The following is a 19,163-nucleotide window of genomic DNA, read 5'->3' as shown; positions in this document are numbered from 1 at the left end:
CTCCGATAAACCTCATTGCCAATCTATTTCAAGTCAAACTACTTGGACTTAAAGCAACTTCCAATTTAACATGACTTACTCAATCGTTTTCGAATACGCGTTAATACACTAAGGCAACATCAAATGGTGTATCGTTAAACGACCTGCGTTTTCTACAGGAACAGGATAATTTTGGACATTGCTCAGCTTTGTGATTTCTGTTAAAATTACTCACCCTTACTATGTTACTGATCCAGTGTCCTCTTTTCACAACTTGGCATACCCTTTCCAGACTCACAAATTCCCTAGCGAGATTGGAGGCAAGCGTACAGAAATTGGGACATTCCCACATGCTACACGTCCTAAGTGCCTCTCTTACAAGATTATCTGATTTAGAAGCATCCCTACGTCAATTCTTTAAAGCACTTCGGCGGCTAGGCCAGAAAAACTTCATTTTGTACGATCCACTCCGACCATCTATAAATGAGTTAGAATGACATGGCGAACACTTGAGAAGAAATGATGGGACTAAAGTTTGGATGCCAACTTGATGCATTTATAATTGCTTGACGTGGTGCGAACAAATTGGCTTGCAGCCGCAGGTAGCCGGTATGAAGAACTTGGATCAAGACAGCCTCTACGAGCCATCTTTCGTATCTGGTGGGATGGTGCATTAGCAGGAAGTCGCTACTCAAGTTTATCGAGATGTTTAACTCTTCTACGGTGTTTTAGATCATATTAGTCTAGCGATTTGCTTTGTTACCTCGCAGATGACTGGTGAGTGTTGTTGGGGGACTGAAAATAAAATGTAATGACGCTAATCGTGGAAACTTCTTACGGATTTGAAAGACATGGCGAGGAAACATTTAAGTATTAAATCGTCAAAAAAGGCGGAACTCTTTACTGTTATTTATGTAGGTAACAATAGGAGACGGGAGTCTAGAATCGGATATGAAATGTACTTTCTATTCTCCCACTTATTGCCAGACCGGTCGAAATATAGATAGCATCACCTTCAGCCCAGCTGCAAGATATATGTTAAAATCTCGCAGAACATAAAAGCATCTAGCCAATGGATATACTGAATGAACGAATGACGTATCCTTGGAGGTTTAACACATACTAATAAACCCAGTCTCGATTCAAACTGAACTTTTCAAATTTGAGCTTCGTTCAATGTTGTATTTTGTTCAACCTTTTTTTACATAGTCGGGCGTAGCTCTGATCCATATAGTGCCTCAGAATTTTTTGGCTGCTTTAACCGAATCCTAGCATATTGATGATTACTTGGCATATGATTGTCGACCTCAAACAATTTCAGTTCTTGAATTCCTCGGTATCTACTTGCGTGAAGGCATTCGGCGAGACAGAATATTGTGGTTTGACCACTTTCGCGACCTTTTCAGTACGATTCCTAGTCTATTAGATCATTACCAGAATGAAGTGAACGTCGAGTGATATTGAGAAAAGGGTGGTTATGATAACGCCTCCACTGTTTTAACGATACTAGCTTTCTACGTAGTTCAAATCAAAACTGCTCATTATGATAGTGATCCTCCTTACTATGCGGCCAAACTATAGTATTGTCAGGACCGAGTACAATTTCTCTGCGCGTTTGCTCGTGTCTGGCACGCACCTATCTCTATCGACAAACTTGCCTCGAGCAGTGCTGTTGTATGTATGGCCCATAATCCTCTTTTCTAGAACGAATTTAAGCTACTTACGGAGCTGAATCCAACTGTCTCCGTAAAAGGTTTCATGAGCCGGAGCTTTGAGATGTATCCAGAGGTCCATGATGCCTTTTAGGTTTTTGAGTAGCTCCGCGAGACGTTGGTACAGTCGCCAATACTGTGATTTGGAGACAAAAGTTGCGGAAATTATGTGGTAAATCTGCTGCCAAGAAATATTCAAGATGTATTAAGTCAATGAAGTACACAACAAGAGACAGTAACAATCATTGTTATACTCTGAGATATCCTGGTAATCTAAGTTTTCCATATTATACGAAATCCCATCCTCGTTGATACTGAGTTAAACATGTTATTCTTTCCCCCACTCGTACTTTGGTATATGGTTCCAGTGCTGACTGGAATCCACCTATCACACATCTCAAAGCAGACTCCCAATCTAATCAATGATTGTTATAATATGCTGAAGAGCGGTATTAGCCATCAATGACAACTATTTTTTGATTTATTTGATTACCAGACTGACAATGAATCCAGTCTACGTCTTTTTCCGAAGAACAAATCCATAGTACTCAAATGATCCGGCACCGTCCGACAATGTTTCGAGTGTGATATCCCAGCGATCATCACTGTTAAGCAACGGTTTCACAAAATGTGGCTGCCTGTATGTGATGTATAAAAAAACCCCGTCGTTCTTAATTACTCTTGCAGCCTTTTTTGTTAGTTAGTAAACTTCAACAATCAAAACTCGCTCTAAGTATAAATCAAAGAATTGACTCTTGGGGTAAGTGTTCAGAACTCGCCTCATCCATATATCGTTTGGTGTTGTCTTTTACCGACTCTGGGGGGTTCCAGGGACTACCATAAATCATAGCGTCCAGTGTCCCCTTATCAAAAGCAACATCAACACTACAAGGGGCCACCGGCAAGTCACGAACATCGCCGTACTTCCATTCAATGCCAAAATCAGAAGCATACCGCTCCTTCATTTGCTTGATGACCACAGTCGAAAAGTCAATGCAGGTTTGATGAGTATATCCCAGAGCATGAAGATCATGAGGGAGGGTCTGTATTCAATTGTAATCAGCACTTTCCCAATAAGTACGCCAGAATCTAGTGATGATATACGCTATCGCCACAACCCAAATGCAGGATGATGGGAGCAAGGTCGGCAGGACGAGGATTGAACAGGTGCTTGAAGAGCCAGGGCTTCAGGCTATCGAATCCACGAAACCACTCATGAGTTGGCTGGTCATTTGGTGTTTCTGCAACATCGTATCGCTTATCCCAAAAAGACGCAAAAGCAAGCTTTTCTATTTCGCTAGGCTCTCCCATTTGGAAGGTGACGGCAGTGTATAGATTGAATTCCCAAAGAAAAGTTGTAGAGTGGTTTTTTTTCATTTTTCAAAAAGATCAGTGCGCAAGTTCTAGCATGCGTCAGACGGTTCTACTCCCATTTAGCAGTAGTAGTGGTTAAGGTTTAGGGACAGATCCACTAGACAGCACCGAGCAACCCCACATCAGCCGCGGGCCTTCAGGGGTGGAAATCTCGAAAACCCAGAAGATGGTATCCTAGCCACATATCCAAGACCTGGGATAATTGGGAATTTTAGAGTGCTCAAACGGCTATTCAACATATCACAGACATGCCCGTCTCCCTAATGATATGTATCATTCGCTTAGAGAGGCTCGAACTTGCTGAAATCCCGTGAAATGGCAGTCTTAAGCACAGCAGCAAACCCCAGTAAAACTTGATAAAGGTCGTGAGTTTATGCCTTAGTAGACCGACTATATAAGACCGGCAAAGAAGATCAGTAGGGACAAGGCCGAGGGCAGTTTGTTTCGTACCATCATTGAAACGTGACCCTTTCCCGTACAGCTTGAGACAGTCACATGATAGATGCACTAAATAACAAGCTAGCTCTTTTCCAGGGTCTAAACCCCGGTCACATTCTTAATAATACTATTCTTTTCACTAACAGATTGAATCAGATGGCAAAATAATACGACCAAGTGTCGCGAAAGAGAAGAACAGGCAAAATCGCGTGATCATCAGGGTTGTCCCGTGATTAAAAGCCATCACCAATGGTCTAATGTCGCGCAATCGTGGGTACTTTTCTTAGCTATCATCCTTTCCAAAATGAGATTCGTTGCTAATGATTTCCGCTATGCAGTCAATAGTTTTTGTTGTACTCTATCAGTCAAGCACTCCCCTTTTCAACACGTACGACATACCCCAAACTATTTCGTGTAACATTGATATGGGCTAGTATCACGGGATCTTCTGATAAAGTTTGACATCAACTCTTACACCATCATCAGACCAGCTCTTTAGTTACCACACATAATCATTCAGCTTCCGTGTTTCTCTGACAAGCGCGTGGTCACTATTATCTCAACCCCAACTCTACAACTTCAACAGGTTTTCAATGGCAGTCACATCTCCGCGGAATTTTGCAGTGCTGGGGTTATTGTTGGGAATCACTACCCACTGGGGGTATTTTATTCGCGGTGAGCATCATATGGCCGGGCCTGGAATACTTGCCGCTTCCTTTGCTGGCCCGCTCATCATATTGAATGTCCTCCTCCACTTTGCGAACGTTTCTTCGTATCATGAAGCCGGAGTACTCACAGCGATTGTGACAGGAGCATATGTGTCTGGTTTGATTTCCAGCATCGTTACGTACAGACTACTTTTCCACAGACTCGGAAAGTTCCCAGGGCCATTCTATCTCAGGATCACAAAGTGGAATCATACTTGGCTCTTAATTTTCAAGGGAGCAAGAAACTACCAGATAGTAGATGAGTGGCATGCGAAATATGGAAGCATCGTAAGGTACGTCAAGTTGATTAGTTTTCGAAGCCAGAAACAAGCTGATGACGAAGGACTGGGCCGAACGAGCTGTCTATTACCAATCCTGAAGCAGTTGCTCATATTCTTGGATCAACCTCCAGGTGTAAAAAAACGGGCTGGTACGATTGTATCAACAAACCCAACAAATCTCTTAATCTTGAAAGAGATCGTGTTGTCCACGATGCTCGGAGGAAGATTTGGGATCGTGGATTCAGTACCAAAGGTAAGCGTATCTCAACACGTTTATCAACATGCATACTGAAAAGTTTTAGCACTTCGCGGTTATGAGGGTAGGGTCCGAAAGTATACAGATCAACTCGTATCCCAGCTTAACGCCAACGCTGGAAAGCCGATTAATGCTTGCAAGTGGTTCAACTATTTCGCTTTTGACATAATGGGAGATATGGCGTTCGGACAATCATTTGGTATGGTAGAGTCAGGAAAAGAGGTTGGCGATATTTTACCACTCCATAATGATTAAACATCAAGACTGATGAAATATAGCATTCCTTGATAAGCATCATGAACAAAGCCATGGCGGCATTGGGGGTAATGAGGCGACTGTTTTCTTCAGAAAAAATCTTTCATCTGAGGAATCTACACGAAACCGACAAATTGCTAACCATCCTCTAGCCTCTTACACCGATAATCTGGATCCTCCCAATTCTCAAAGCTATTCCGGGAATGGCGAAGCCGACATGGGCCTTCATCAATTATAATCAAGATCAAGTTGCGAAGAGAAAAATGGTAATCGTGCGATCCCTCATGCCTCTGAACTTGTTAACCCAGCTATCCAGTATGAACCTGAGTCTCCAGATTTGTTCAGCTATTTTATCGATGCTGAGAAGAACGATAAGAATCCTATGCATAGAGACCTGAGGTTAATAACATACAGAGAATCATGTTTCATCTACTGACTTCTTACAGGTGGCTAGTCGGTGATGTTGGGGTCATCATAGTTGCGGGTAGCGATACTACCACGTCGACACTTGCATGTAAGGTCTAATAACTCACCATAAAAAGAACATACTCTCATTGGTCGAATGCAGACATATTCTATCACTTGGCTCAATCACCACATATACTCAGAAAACTACGAGATGAACTTGATGCGTTCTACAAGCCGGGATCTGAATCGGAATTCAAAGATCTCCAAGAGGCCGTTTATCTCAATGGTGTGATCAACGAATCCTTACGCTTGCATCCTCCCACTCCGAGCGGCCTCCAGCGGCTCACTCCCAGCGAAGGAATGATGATCGGCTCAACTTTTATACCTGGAAGAGTTACAGTTTCAACCCCATTCTGGACTCTTGGAAGACGTAAGTCTTTCTTTCTATCTACTAACATCATCACTAACAGTTCCCAGTCGAAGCCTGTTATAAACATGCTAAAGAATTCATTCCAGAGCGGTGGGGCTCAGAAGCCCACATGGTCATTGATAAATCTGTGTTCTTACCTTTCTCAACCGGTGATATTAATTTCCTCCAGACTCATCTTACTTCTACTAATTCAACAATTTGTAGGCCCGTATGGCTGTGTGGGGAAACAACTTGCGTTGATGGAACTTCGTTCTGTTACAGCACGTATTGTCTCGGAATTTGACGTCAACTTTGCGCCTGGTGAGGATGGAAGTGATTTGCTGGAGAAGTCCAAGGATATCTTTACCCTCGCGCTTGCTCCTCTGAAATTGATTTTTACCAGAAGAGAAGGGTGAAGAGCGCATGTCGAAGTGGTTAGAAGAATCAATCTGTCCGGCATCTGCTCCAAACCTTTTTCTTCCCGCTGTCGCTCATCAGATTGCGACGGTGCTTTATGCCACGAAGACAATGCTTTACTAGCAGAGCTGTTGCAGTGTTGGTGTTCATGGTATTTCACATGCAAGAAATGCGGAAATTTGCTCACATTCGCTTCCAACCATTTTCGTCTTTGGTTGACAGCATTGGCAGCTTACACTTAAATCATTATGTCCACTTATTAACTCTATATAAAAATACAAAATATCTCTACGTCGTCATTTTCTTCAAGGCAAGTGAGGCGGAAGCGTTCCGGACCCCTCTTCTAGTCACACCGAACACCAAGGTCAGGTACACCGTCGTGATGAGGGACTGCTTCACCAAATGCGGAGTTCGGAAGATTTGAAACTAGGGTAGACTTCGGGGTCAGCGATTGGACCTCCCACAATTAGCAGTATCCGTAGAAGAGCGCGATGCTTAAAGGTGGGGGCTTCCACGTTGCCGACGAGAGTGAAAGGAATTTGTGCCATCATGTTTGAACAACTGGACTAGGCAGATGACATACATCACCTACCTTACTTACGCGAACGTGTTTAAATTAAATAGGCTGTGGTAAAGAATCGTGGTACACGAAAGGAAAACATCAGAGAAAACCGAAAGAATACGTGGGTTTCCCGGACGAGATACGGGAAATCAATATCCTTATCGATCACACCAAGCATACTGAAGCCGTAAAAGACGTTCCCCAACATGCCGGATCTACTAGATTGGACGAGTCATCAACATCAAGGTATACTTGTTGGTGGAGCTTGCACGTTGATATATCTTGTTTCGTACTTCTTCTTCGGCCAGCAACCAACAAGAAAGATTTCTGGAAAAGCTGCACGGGCTTTCCAACTGAGGCAAGCTTTCGATAGAATTAAGAAAAAACAGGATGTAAAACCTCTCATTCAAGTTAGTCCTGCCTATCAAACATCTCACTAAATTTCCATCATACTAAATCTCGATAGGATAATGTTGATAGCCCAGAAATGTTGAAAGTCAAGCAGGTCAGTAATAGTATTAGATACCTTCCCTAGAAAATAAATACTCACTCGATAATCTCAAGTTATGGATCTATCCCATAAAGTCCCTCAGAGGCTGCTCCGTTCAACAAGCCATGTTAACAAACGAGGGTTTTTATCACGACCGACGATTCATGCTTCTGAAAAAGTCGGACGATACCTCCGAGACATTAGAGAACATGCACATCGCTAAATTTGCTTCAATGTCCCTTTTCCATCCGTCCATCTCAGGCGAAAAACTACTCGTCAGTTATCGATCCCCCGGAACCGAAGAGCCTACCGGTGAAGTCTTGGAGTTAGATCTTCACCCGAACACCAAAGGTCTCGAAACAGTCGATGTTAATATGCATCGTAGCCCTACGACGGGCTACAACATGGGTTCTAAAGCTAACGAATGGTTCTCGTCTCGTTTTGGTTTCGACGTGGTTCTAGCATTTTGGGGCGATAATCCGCGACTTGCGCTGGGCAATATTCCTGGAAAGCCGTACGGTTATTCACCCAAGCCAAAGTCTTCGCTGTCGCAAGCGATTTCCCAAATTCCACTTGTTGGATCATTAATGCAAGATGAAGAGAACGATAAAATCGCTTTCAACGATTGCGCGCCTTACTTAGTAATTAACCAAAGCTCCGTAGACGAAGTCTCCTCCCGCCTTTCCGAAGACACTTCCATGGACCTCACTAAATTCCGTTCAAACATAGTCCTCTCGTCGCCGTCTCTAAGAGAATGGGAAGAAGATTACTGGGCATCAATCGAGTTTCCGACGTTGGATGCGAGGATCATCTTGACTGGTAATTGTGGACGGTGCGCAAGTTTGAATGTGGACTATAATATGGGTCAGCCTGGGAAAGGCAAAGAAGGAGAGATTCTGAAGTTGATGCAGAAGGATAGGAGGGTTGATGAGGGCATGAAGTATAGTCCTATTTTTGGAAGGTATGGGTTTGTGAGCAAAGGGGGCGAGGGGAAGGTTGTTAAAGTGGGAGATGTTTGTCGGATTGGAGAAAGGAATGAGAGCGGTACTACGTTTTGTAAGTGATCATATCTTTGTTTTACAGGAGGTATTTGATAGGATGCTAACACGAATTTTCAGACTGGCCAGGCTTGTCGACCGGGACAAGATGATAATTAGAATCTTCAAATTGCAGGTGGTAGTGAAGTCGGAACCACAGTTCATGTCCAATACGTATGTTGCTTCACATGACATAAATTTGTATGAGCTAAAGTAGCTATATTTGAACGACCAATTTGTATTGTACGGTATTCAAAGCATGAATAATTCGCTGAATGGTAACTTATTCTTTCTCGATGGCAAATACAACAATTACTACTCAAACTGATGTGCGAGGAAACAAACATCACCTACTCTGTTCACATTTCGTAGGAAGTTTTCTTGATTATTGCAGAGTTGATACTTGCTCTTGGGATAAAAATACTAAATTTGTGGTTCCTTCACTTCCGAGCTGAGCAAAAAGCATGATCACTCATGCAAGGAAGTCGCACAATCTCATCGACAGCAATTATTTCGCTCAAGTCGCAGAGTTGCACCAGTATCGACATGCACCCAACGTATCCAATAAGCACAAATTTCGCTAGCCCCAAAACAGTAAAAACGAGCTTCACCGAGCTGCAGCAAATCCCCGGGGGATTTCTTATCACCAATCAAATCCATCATCTACATCATAAGAAATCTCTCCAACACAACGGCCTCAGTTGGGTCATTCTCATCATCATGCCTTTGCGCAAAGGGACATACATAAAAGCCACACATGTGCGAATCATCAAATTCAAGGTCACCCCCTCCGAGCCCGGACCTGCAAAACGCGGGAAGTATAAGGCGGAGAGACGTCGAGAGGTTAATATCGTCCGGCAGAATAGGGCGTGCTTGCGATGTTCGCTGTTGAAAATTAAGGTTTGATTTCATCTTGGGATAGGTTGAGAGTGGCTGATGCGAATAGTGTAATAACAATGATGTGTGCAAGAATTGCAGCGATTTAATTTTGAAATCGCAAGATAAGAAGACGCTTTCGTTTTCGGGATGTATTAGGACGAGACTTGTGGAAGTCAGTGTGTTCCTGGAGCCTTGTGAGCATTCGTACTTTTCCACTTGAGTGATGTGAAGTTGAAATAAACGTCAGATCTAGCACCACCATCTATTGAAGAGCAAGCCACCGGCAAATGCAACGCTCTCTGTTTAGCCGTCATATCGCTTAAATTCTCTCCCGGCGTCAAATTGGAATTGGACGCTGAAATAGATGATTGGCAAGCGTGGTTGCGAAAAGCGATGGAGTCTGGAGATGTGCGAGTCGCGACCGCGCCGAAGTGTTTTGAGAGACTTGCTGCTACTACGAGTGAAGATGAGAGAGAGCAGTATAAGCGTATGATTGTTGAAGAAGCTCTTGTCTATGAGATGTCGGGAGCTTCGGCGGACTCCCCAGAGGGTTTTAACCAGTTCAAAGCACTTCGCCGTAAAGCCGGCCACGGGGTGCTTCAGAGCCTCGATAACCGGTTAAGGCCGCAGTCATTAAAGGACAACTCATACGCAGAATTGCAAGCGTTGTTTTTGACTGTGTTGGGCATTGTGTTTGTGATAAGTCACATGCTTCCGCATATTGAGGACTCTAGAGTTGTTGACCAGGTATGTACTTTGCTCTTAGGATACCATAGCATTGCTTATTTACGTGGTTTAGGACTTTGAAGGTAGTGAGCAAGATGCTTATCAGCTATCCTCTAAAAGCTCACACCTCTACCAAGTCCTGGCGCATTACCTGGTGTATCTGGGCTCCCAGCTTGGAATTCCTTTGACGACTCAAATGGAGCAGTTTATTATTCAAAAGAGGGGTTTCGATAAACCGCAAGTTCAAGGGTGACAACTAATCCATTCTATCCCTTGGACCTTGGACTTAAATACACAGCCTCGGAAGAAGTTAGATTCGTCGTCGCCCAGATGTTTACCGCTAAATATTGTGTCCGTTTAACATGGAGACTTAAAAGGGGCGACTCATGATTTCTATGGCGTACGAACACAATTTGGGTAACATTCTCCAACAAAGGAGTCCTCAAATTATCTCATACAGCTGGGAGTCTTAGAGAAATCCCTCTTGAGACCATCGTGTCAACGTCGTAGTGGTGATCCTACGTCCGAAACACTTTTGCTTCATTCCCTTATATATATCCTCCAGCGGCATCATTATACTAAATCAAGAGAACAGTAAAGGCTCTTGTCATTGATTAATCAATCTATACACTTTTACTTCTTAGGGATAGCGAGGAGCAGCTTAGAATAGCCTAGCAGCTATAGATAGGAAACAAGCGAGATCAACTGAAAACAGAAACACAAAAAGAGTTGACTGTTTGTATCATATATTAATTATCTACACCAAACTCGCTATAAGAATATCCATCCAACAGCAAACACTAGGATAAACCATGCGCCAAAAGTATCTAAAAAGATTCTGCAGGTCGGTTCTGTTCATTTTACCCGTACCCTTTCGCCATATCCGTTCGCCAATTCCTGTTCCCCATTTTGAGAGTTGATTATACACGACAACAATACAATGATACAGCCTTAAACCAAGAACTTGACGTCTTTTTTCACCAAGTCTTCCGTGCTCACATGGCCCGATACTCGACCGAGACCATTACCGATGTGTGCTCCCTCTTCGTACTCGGTTTTCTGCGTGGCTGTACTCCTGGGCGACGGTGGTGTGTGCGCGCTACTGCCCAAATCTGTTTCGACGACGACAGAATGGCCGACTCGGACGTTGATTCCACCTTTGTGGTCGCCGTCTTCCATGTCCGTGTCGTGTCCATCTTTGTTGCCGACCTCGATCTTGGTCGTTGTGACGCCCAACTGCCATTCCCATTCTGCCTGCTCCTCTTCCTTTCCTGGACGGGCAAATCGGGCAATCTTACTGCGGTAGGTTTGACTCTTGTTATTATTGGTGCCGTCGTTGTGACTGTTAGGGTCGCGACTGCTGTTCGTGGCGGAATCCTTGGATGTGACCCAGTGGAGCATGAGGACTGAAAAGATAGCTACAAAAAGGAAACAGTTAATTACACATGCTCAAAATAGTGTTAAAAAGGAATAGACAGGTGATGAAAACTTACTATCCGCATTACAACACATCAGACAGATCCAGGAGGCTTCTCCCCTGAGGACCATAAGAACGGTCAAGTTGGCAATACTCGAAGCCAAGGTACAACAACTCCCAACAAATGAACGTAATGCGACTGTCTTGAGTCTGGAATCGGCCTTCTTATATGAATAAAGACTTCTGAGTGGAATAATGAAAAGAATCGTAAGGAAAAACTGGACGAAGGTTAGTCTTTGGGTCGTCCAGACTTGATTGAACGAAGGAAACATACGTTGATGCAAGCATCGAAGATGATTAATGGCATGAGTACTTTCAACTCCATGCCAATAATGCATGTTCCGTTAGAATCGAAATAGGCGATTTTGCTGGAAACGTTAGAATTGGAGTTCTTAAGAGTACTTCGAAGATAACTTACTAAACAAAGTTCATAATGACTAGCACAGTATATGGTACTGGTAACAAGATTAGCGAATTTTGGAGAGCAAACAAAGTGGGAATACTCACCAAGCATTCCAAAGCAGTTGAAAGCATAAAGTTTCGACCTCAAACGGCTTTTTCCAACACTTCGAACGATGTGCTAAATCTTGTCAGTCATACTATCTCAGTCCGGGAGCTTTTTACTTACAACTTTCTCAACAAGGAAATAATATATGAGCTACATGTCAAATTAGCAATTGCCAGTGTCTTTAGAAGAAAGTAAAATCGTACAATCTATGAAATGGTTAGCCATATTCTTCCAAAACCGATGAAGTGAACAAACCTTAGTGCTCATATAACATGCCAGACACAGATAAATTGCAGAAGCACATATCTCAAGTGTCTTATTGAGTCCCAATCCCCAAGTCAAGATCATCGACGCGATGATGAACATGAAAGAGTCCAGGTATATCGCGAACAACAGCCATCGTACCATCGGCACCCTACTCAGATCCTGCCCTCTCAAACTTATCACCCTCCTCGCTATCCATCCAGTCAGCCCAATCCCAAAGTATATCCTCAAAAAGCTTGCTCACCCATGCATATCAACAAGACGATTAAGGCAGTGGCCGACAGAATCGCACTTATCACCAGCCCAGCCAACGGGACTTTGGCAGGGGTGTGAGAAGCTGCGGTGTAAGACATCGTGCGATCTGGCGGTGAAGGTAAAAATCATACGATCGTGAGGATGATGTTACACCGGCTTTCGTATCTATAAGAAGAAGTTTTCACCCTCGCCACGATTCTGGGTTGGCTCCTCTTTCCGAAAATTCCATAGCTTCAAGTGTCCCGACCACTATTTCATGCGAACAGACGTCGATGTGGCAAAGTGCCCACTACTGGGGACCGTCTAAGTGAGCCGATGGTACGTACCTAGAAGACTCGTGTGACATGGACTAGGGTGGCATGGCTTTGTGGTTTCCACGTTTTCAAGTCGTATGGAAGACCCGCGATGGTGTCTATAAGTGGCGAAGACCGTCAATAGATTCTGAGTTTTGTTCGTGTTCGTGCGTTGAACAACGTTCGAACAATTGTTGACAGTTGAGCTGCACACCAGTTTTCGTTTCTCGTCCCTCTCGCTCAAGCAAGCTGATCTACATAGCCTTTGTGATAAGTCCGTCTGACTTATATCAACAAAGTAAAGTTACACGAAGTCAGCTCAGACGTGCGAGCCACTGACGTCCATCACATCCCGTTCTCACTTCACTTCACTTATCGGAACCTACCACTGGTGGACTTATCAGACGCCATCGTGGACGAGTCCGGGAGCAAGTCTTGAAACAGCTCCAATCGAGCCAACTACTAGTAATTGGCCAAGTGGGAACTGCACCGGTCGCCATAACCGAAGCACGAATTGAGAGGTACAACCAGAATAGCAACAATGATTGATTTGTCTACATGTGTTGTGGTACCGGATTATATTCAGTTAATTAGCTAGTCTAGGTCACTCTATATAAGTACCCCTTCGGTCCTAGGTGCCTCCTCTAAAATATAACTCTTTTGCCTCATATCTACATTACCTAGTTTTTGGTGCCTCCACACTTTCTTGGATTACGTACATGTATCAACTGCTTCCTGGTACCAGACAGCACGCAGATATTCGCAATTCCAGATGCGGCGATTTGCGCAGCTCGAGACGTTTTGCACAAGTGACAAGGTGGATATTGCCATCTTTGCACATTGACACAAGAACAAGGACATCTTCGGGAGCTTTTGTAACTCTCCCGCCATGCCAGGATGATCGCGGGTGTTTTGCTGCAAGAGGAGAGGAGTTGAATAATGTACCGTTTCTGTAATTTGATTGGCTGCTCCAAGCTTGGACAAACAAATAATGCTCAAGGGGTAATTCGCTTCCTGCCTATCCTTCTCACCTCTCTGGCTGTGACTGGCTCTCCAAGCTGAACAGGTCTCTATTCCCTATCATCCATTACCAGTCGGCATCCAAAAGCTCATCGCAACGAAACCGTTAGCTTCATCACATGTATCTGCAGCGCTCCCGAGTCAGTCGCGAGCCGTGTCGCGGTCGAGATTTTCAGGTATTTGCGAAGCACTAGACAGGTCTACCAGGCGACTATCCATCTAGTCCCAGACTACCATCTCGGAGCGCGCCAAGCGGACGTCGATGCCAGGAACTTGGTATGATCGAGATCCGCGGCGATCCCCTAGCGTGATACCGGTCGATTGGCAAGTGCCTGAGCTCTGCGATGGGGTGGGCTTTGACAGTAAACGATGTTGTTGCTGGCGCGAACTGTTCATCAGAAGGTTGCAGCAGGAAAAGCTATCTTGACAGGTAGTTCAGCCTTATGATGTTTGGTCAACTGTCTATCAATTTGTGTCTGCGTGGAATTGCGTTTTGGTATGTCTTAGAAAGGTGGAAGATCTCGATTGTTTTGATGCAACTTCCCCTGGAGGCTCAGCTCAACCACAAGGGTCAAGGGATAATGCTATTGTTTATTCCGAACAGTCAGCTTTTGTGTCTGGATTGGCTGGCCAGAAACTAGGTGGTCGGAGCTCAGACGCACGCTCAGAGGTCTTTGCTCATATCTTGTGCAACAGTCGTTCTTTGAGATTTTCAATTCCCCGCCACGGCTTGTCAAAGTCCAGATGTTCTCACGATTTTAGTCCTCCGAGGTTTAGTTCTCTGCACAGGAGTTCTCATCCGGCTGTCCGAGGTACTGCTGAAAGTACCTCTGCCCTCGGCGATGTCTTGTCATGTCCAGTCAAGTCATGTTGAAGGGTTTTAGGGCCTGGGTTTGTAGCTAAACCCCTCGAACAACCGCTCACTGGACTCGCACAGATTTCCTCTCTTGGACTCTTTGATGAGTAAACACATCTTTCGCGGTCATTGCGCATTCTACTAACCAATATCCTAAGTCAGGAGTATCGGCACTTCATCAAGTAGAATTCATCAGAGTCACATGAGTGATTGGTAACTGTAGGAACCTCGAGTATTGGCAGCGCAATAACAAAAGCCATAAAATCCACAGACAACCTCGAACGTCGCACATCCCAAATTCGTAATTCTCGCCAAGCGGGATGTCTCTCCACGACCATGGTTCTGGGTGGACAGGTAATCTCGCTTTAATCTGGGGGAACCCACAATCTTGCGAATATCTAGATCCCGGAACATGGTATGTACAAGGAGATCTAGATGGGTTAATATATTAAAAAGTGATACCTGGGATTGTGGTTGCATTTGGTGGAAATTGACATACAAACTGGGGATACCTATTTATGTTTCGATACATTGACAGTGATAGCGCGAATCCAGTTGAAGCTTTGTTGGCAGGACACGGGTTGATATACAACACCCATCTAGACACTCAAATCATTTTTATCGACAACCCATACAAAACACCGTATCCTAACAGCGAAATTCATTCCTTCCTTTCACAGTAGCAAACCCAAAAAAACCTTCAACACCACAACCAACAACGAGCTAGACCAGAACCGCTATATACTTATCGAGAGAAAAAGAGTTTTTGTACACTGAAATAACAACCCAGCCCCAAAATCCTACATCCCAACAAGATAATTCATTTCCAGCATCCATCCAAAACCTGACAACCTACGAAGTAATGGATTCACATCAGATCATTTAAATCCAATCCCCCGCCCCGAAGATTAATAACAGCACGTAGTAAAATATGGACCTGACTATCCTCGCCAACAAGCACCCTCCCATCTACGAGCGCGCGAAACGAACTTCTCCCTCGGGTGAAGTTATTAAGGTGTTTGATAATAAATGAATCCTTCTCGGTATTGGTGTATGTGGGAGTAACAGAAGTACGCAGCGAAATAAAACAGCATTTACCTTACCCCGACCTCCAGGTTTATAGTACCGTAAAAATATCAAAAACCTTTATACCTCCCGGGATACAAAACTGGGTTTATAGAAGTTAGATATAGTATGGTTCTCACAAATAACTCCTTTACTGTCTTGAAATCCGTCAGCTCGATATACGTCCTTGGGTTAAAATAGACTGTGATCACTACGTGTCTTTTGTATACGTACTAAATCTTTGTGTCACCTTTCCCACATGGCGTTCATGAGCTTGGTGGTTAGGAGGTATGTTGTGTTTGGATGTCCTCTGCTACGTGAGCCGGTTTGGAGATGCTTTTGGGCGGGTTGATCGTTTATGTAGAGTGGGAGGAAAGTCACTGTGTCACAATACTGAGAATATACTCTTTGAAGATCAACCACAGGAAATTCGAGGTGCTGGAGATAGCCATGAGGCGACTTGATCTCGTCACTACTCTCGGAATCATGATATTGTGAGTGAGGATTTTTTCATGAGATGTAGTAATGCAACATGATTCCCTTTTTACGTGAGCGAGTGGGTTGTAGTTTTCTCTTTCTTGTGCTAAGTCATTTTCTATTGATGGGTTTCAGCCGAATGATGCTAAATTTCAGAGGAAGCGGGATAGACACGGTTCCGAAAGTTTGGAGAATTAAACTGCCAACCTAATCTCACGGATTAGCATATCTCGTGATTTCATGGAGTGTGAAGTCAAGATGGGATTATATATCAAGACACAAGTACAAGAAGAACACAAAGTATTCTAAACAAAATCTTTTTTCTATACATAAACCCGTCTAACCGAATCAACAACCCCCCGACGTCCCAACCGGTCCCGTCCACGCATCCTCAACCGTAATAGCCGCCCCTCCACACGGCGGAATCGTCAGCGTGCGATTCTGCGTCTCGTAAAGATACGGCTGTCCACAATTCTCCTGTCGCGCATACTTATAACTGATGCTCTCACCAGCCGGCAAGAAAGTATTGACACTCCACAGCGGTCTCTCCGCCGAGTAACCACCCGCACTGAGCGCCAGCGCCGTGTTCAGGACATCAGCATTCCACTCGCCGAGCTCGGTGGTGTTACCGACGATGTAGACGTTTTCGCCAAAGTAGGTCGAGGCGTTGACGTTGAAGATGACGTTGATCTGGCAGGCGATGGTGACATTTGGCGCGCCTGCTGCGGTGGCAGGAGCGTAGACGCCTGGGGTTGAGGAGGCAGAGCAGGTTGCTGGTGGTGCGGCTGCTTGACGGGTGTTCCAAGAGCGAGGGTACTGACCGGCGCGACGCTCTGCCATGGTTACGAAGGCGGCGTAAGACCAGGTGAGGTCTCTGGCTGAGAGAGGGACGCCGGTGTCACGGTTGAATTGTTCGGCGAGGGCCCCGGAGGCGGGTGTGTATTTTTCAGCGACGGCGACAAAGGAGTCGGCGTAGGCGAGGACGGCGCGCATGATTTGCTCGAATGGACTGTTGTAGTTTCCGCTGTTGTATTGGCGGACTACGACGTCTGGGTAGAGGTCTTTGAAGAATGCGAGGGAGGTCTCGTCGACGTAGAGAACGTGTCTAGCACGCCATTGAGCAACGGCATCATAGAGGAACTCGGCGGCGGCAGTAGTGATGAGATACCATGGATTTCCGTTGTAATAGACATCTTCAGTGTAACGTCCAACTGCTACACCTTGGTTCTTTGGGATACCAGCGTTGATGGAGTAGGCTGTTCTGAAGCTATCGACCACTGCCTTGAAGTTGGCCAATGACTTTGAGTTACAAGGTTGGAATGTTAAACTGTCGCAGTACGCATCGATATCGAAGACGGAGATTGGACCAAGGATGGAATTTCCGTCAAGACCAGTACGGGCGATATTGGTGTTGGTGTTTGAAACAATGTATTTGCCATTCCAGAAGCTTTGAAGGAAGCACAATACTTGTGGTGCTTGGTCACATCCAGTGCAGGTAACTCTGAGGTCCCTAGCAAGCTTGGTACCTTGAACGAGAGATCTGTGTTGATTCTGAACGGTGAAGAAACTGGATCCTTGAACTTCTTCCCAAAGATCAAATCCAGTTTGGTTCCAGTACTGGCCTACGTATGAGAGATCATTGGAAATCACTGGCCAGACAATGTTTCTAGCTTTTGCGGATTGACCGTTTCTGAGTAACCAATCACTGTAGGTCATCAAGGCAATTGCACGAAGTGCTGGACCATCCCGTTGAGGACGTCCCCAGGCTCCGTTGAAACGCTGACCATTTGCCAGGTATTTTGGCTCACCAAGGCCGAGACCACTTGGGAGGAGAGATCCTGATGGGTTGCTAGACAAATTAGCTGCGGTATCTTGACTGAGGTGACAATGCTCACCTGACAGTCTGGAGTATGGCTTGAGCCTTGATGTACTCGTCAATGTATTTTTCCAGGGCAGTGTTCCCAAAGATGAATTCATCCACAATCATTTGCATGGTCAGAGCAGCATCTCGAGTCCATGTGAAGAAGTCTGGGAATAATATTAGCTTTTTGTTCAATAAATGTAGGTTTTCAGTAGTAATCCTACAATCTGGGTCTTCCTTAGAAGGACTCGCAATAATGTAATTGCCAGCTCCAGCGACCTGCGATCCATCTGGACCGATGTTGTTCAGAACACCTTGAAGAGCAATGGCCCTCTCAGCAGCGATAAAAGACTCAAGATCTCTGCCTCTTAGCGAAAAAGCTACTGCTTGTGAGCAGAGGAGAGAGAGGACTCCAGCAACAGAAGATGAGAAACGCATGATCGAGAATCTTTCTTTCAACGAAGTAGAAAGTATGTCAATGAACAAAAGTTATCCTGCCATACCACGAGGTAAGAGTGTACCTTTATACTTTGGTATTGGACCTCATTTCGGTCACAACTACTCCTGACTGCAACAGCTAGATCCTCTACAAGATCCACTAAGCTCATGTCAAAATGATCATGGACGGATGTATGCAGCAAGTGCAACGGGCCGATTGTTTTGCGGAGTCGGTGGGAGCATTATTGGTTCTCCGCAGTGGCACAAGAAGCTATTCTTTGGGGAAGCGGGGTAATGTTGGGGAGCATTTGGGGTAATTTGACGCTGTTGAAGCTTTCACAGGAGTCCAAGAAGCACTTGCAGTCTTGTACCTGGCGTCTGGCGTGTACGATCGTACTTACAATTGGTTGTATTTTCACCGACTGGCCGGGAGGACTAGAGTTTCCCTGGGGATGAGAGTACTAATCCTGCTGTCAATTCCATGGCGTCGGAACAGGACCGAGAGGACACCGACATATTCTGCGAGATATAAAGCTTTGAAAACTTCTACGTCATGCCGTGTTTGTGCATTTGCTGGAACTATTGATTCATTGAATCATCTGCGGTGGCTTTTGGTGCTCTCGAGACGAAGCGAGGGTTGAGGCTGTTTTGCAATTAATTGTCGCGAAAGAGCTGATCAGACCATGATCTCACAAAGTGTCAATACTGTGCTGCTAACA

General features: G+C 44.8%; 6 protein-coding genes across 6 annotated transcripts; 3 read left to right on the top strand and 3 right to left on the bottom strand.

Moving 5' to 3' along the window:
• Window positions 1-2,431: 2,431 nt before the first annotated feature.
• GLAREA_10632 (S-adenosyl-L-methionine-dependent methyltransferase) lies at window positions 2,432-3,002 on the bottom strand (the record flags this gene model as incomplete). The annotated part of the gene is made up of 2 exons (XM_008079733.1): window positions 2,432-2,734; window positions 2,796-3,002. The coding sequence occupies 2 exons, from the start codon at window positions 3,000-3,002 to the stop codon at window positions 2,432-2,434; spliced, it is 510 nt and encodes a 169-aa protein (XP_008077924.1).
• Window positions 3,003-4,096: 1,094 nt separating this feature from the next.
• GLAREA_10631 (Cytochrome P450) lies at window positions 4,097-6,235 on the top strand (the record flags this gene model as incomplete). Its single annotated transcript, XM_008079732.1, has 10 exons — window positions 4,097-4,503; window positions 4,554-4,744; window positions 4,794-4,969; window positions 5,026-5,070; window positions 5,155-5,268; window positions 5,319-5,401; window positions 5,449-5,516; window positions 5,571-5,840; window positions 5,888-5,989; window positions 6,045-6,235. The coding sequence occupies 10 exons, from the start codon at window positions 4,097-4,099 to the stop codon at window positions 6,233-6,235; spliced, it is 1,647 nt and encodes a 548-aa protein (XP_008077923.1).
• A 769-nt stretch (window positions 6,236-7,004) lies between these two features.
• On the top strand, window positions 7,005-8,438 carry GLAREA_10630 (MOSC N-terminal; the record flags this gene model as incomplete). Its single annotated transcript, XM_008079731.1, has 4 exons — window positions 7,005-7,208; window positions 7,265-7,303; window positions 7,363-8,344; window positions 8,407-8,438. 4 exons carry the CDS (start codon window positions 7,005-7,007, stop codon window positions 8,436-8,438), a joined length of 1,257 nt encoding a protein of 418 aa, XP_008077922.1.
• Window positions 8,439-9,045: 607 nt separating this feature from the next.
• GLAREA_10629 (uncharacterized protein) lies at window positions 9,046-10,183 on the top strand (the record flags this gene model as incomplete). The annotated part of the gene is made up of 4 exons (XM_008079730.1): window positions 9,046-9,225; window positions 9,272-9,398; window positions 9,452-9,951; window positions 10,004-10,183. 4 exons carry the CDS (start codon window positions 9,046-9,048, stop codon window positions 10,181-10,183), a joined length of 987 nt encoding a protein of 328 aa, XP_008077921.1.
• A 698-nt stretch (window positions 10,184-10,881) lies between these two features.
• Window positions 10,882-12,532, bottom strand: GLAREA_10628 (uncharacterized protein; the record flags this gene model as incomplete). Its single annotated transcript, XM_008079729.1, has 8 exons — window positions 10,882-11,348; window positions 11,424-11,625; window positions 11,682-11,775; window positions 11,826-11,862; window positions 11,915-11,987; window positions 12,036-12,065; window positions 12,171-12,370; window positions 12,424-12,532. 8 exons carry the CDS (start codon window positions 12,530-12,532, stop codon window positions 10,882-10,884), a joined length of 1,212 nt encoding a protein of 403 aa, XP_008077920.1.
• Window positions 12,533-16,493: 3,961 nt separating this feature from the next.
• GLAREA_10627 (Six-hairpin glycosidase) lies at window positions 16,494-18,444 on the bottom strand (the record flags this gene model as incomplete). Its single annotated transcript, XM_008079728.1, has 3 exons — window positions 16,494-17,994; window positions 18,041-18,173; window positions 18,231-18,444. The coding sequence occupies 3 exons, from the start codon at window positions 18,442-18,444 to the stop codon at window positions 16,494-16,496; spliced, it is 1,848 nt and encodes a 615-aa protein (XP_008077919.1).
• Between the last annotated feature and the right edge of the window lie 719 nt (window positions 18,445-19,163).

Source organism: Glarea lozoyensis, assembly GCF_000409485.1.
Source record: "Glarea lozoyensis ATCC 20868 chromosome Unknown GLAREA12, whole genome shotgun sequence".
NCBI classification, from domain to species: domain Eukaryota; kingdom Fungi; phylum Ascomycota; class Leotiomycetes; order Helotiales; family Helotiaceae; genus Glarea; species Glarea lozoyensis.
The sequence above is the reverse complement of the archived record's forward strand: the minus strand, read 5'-3'. Positions and strand labels throughout refer to the sequence as shown.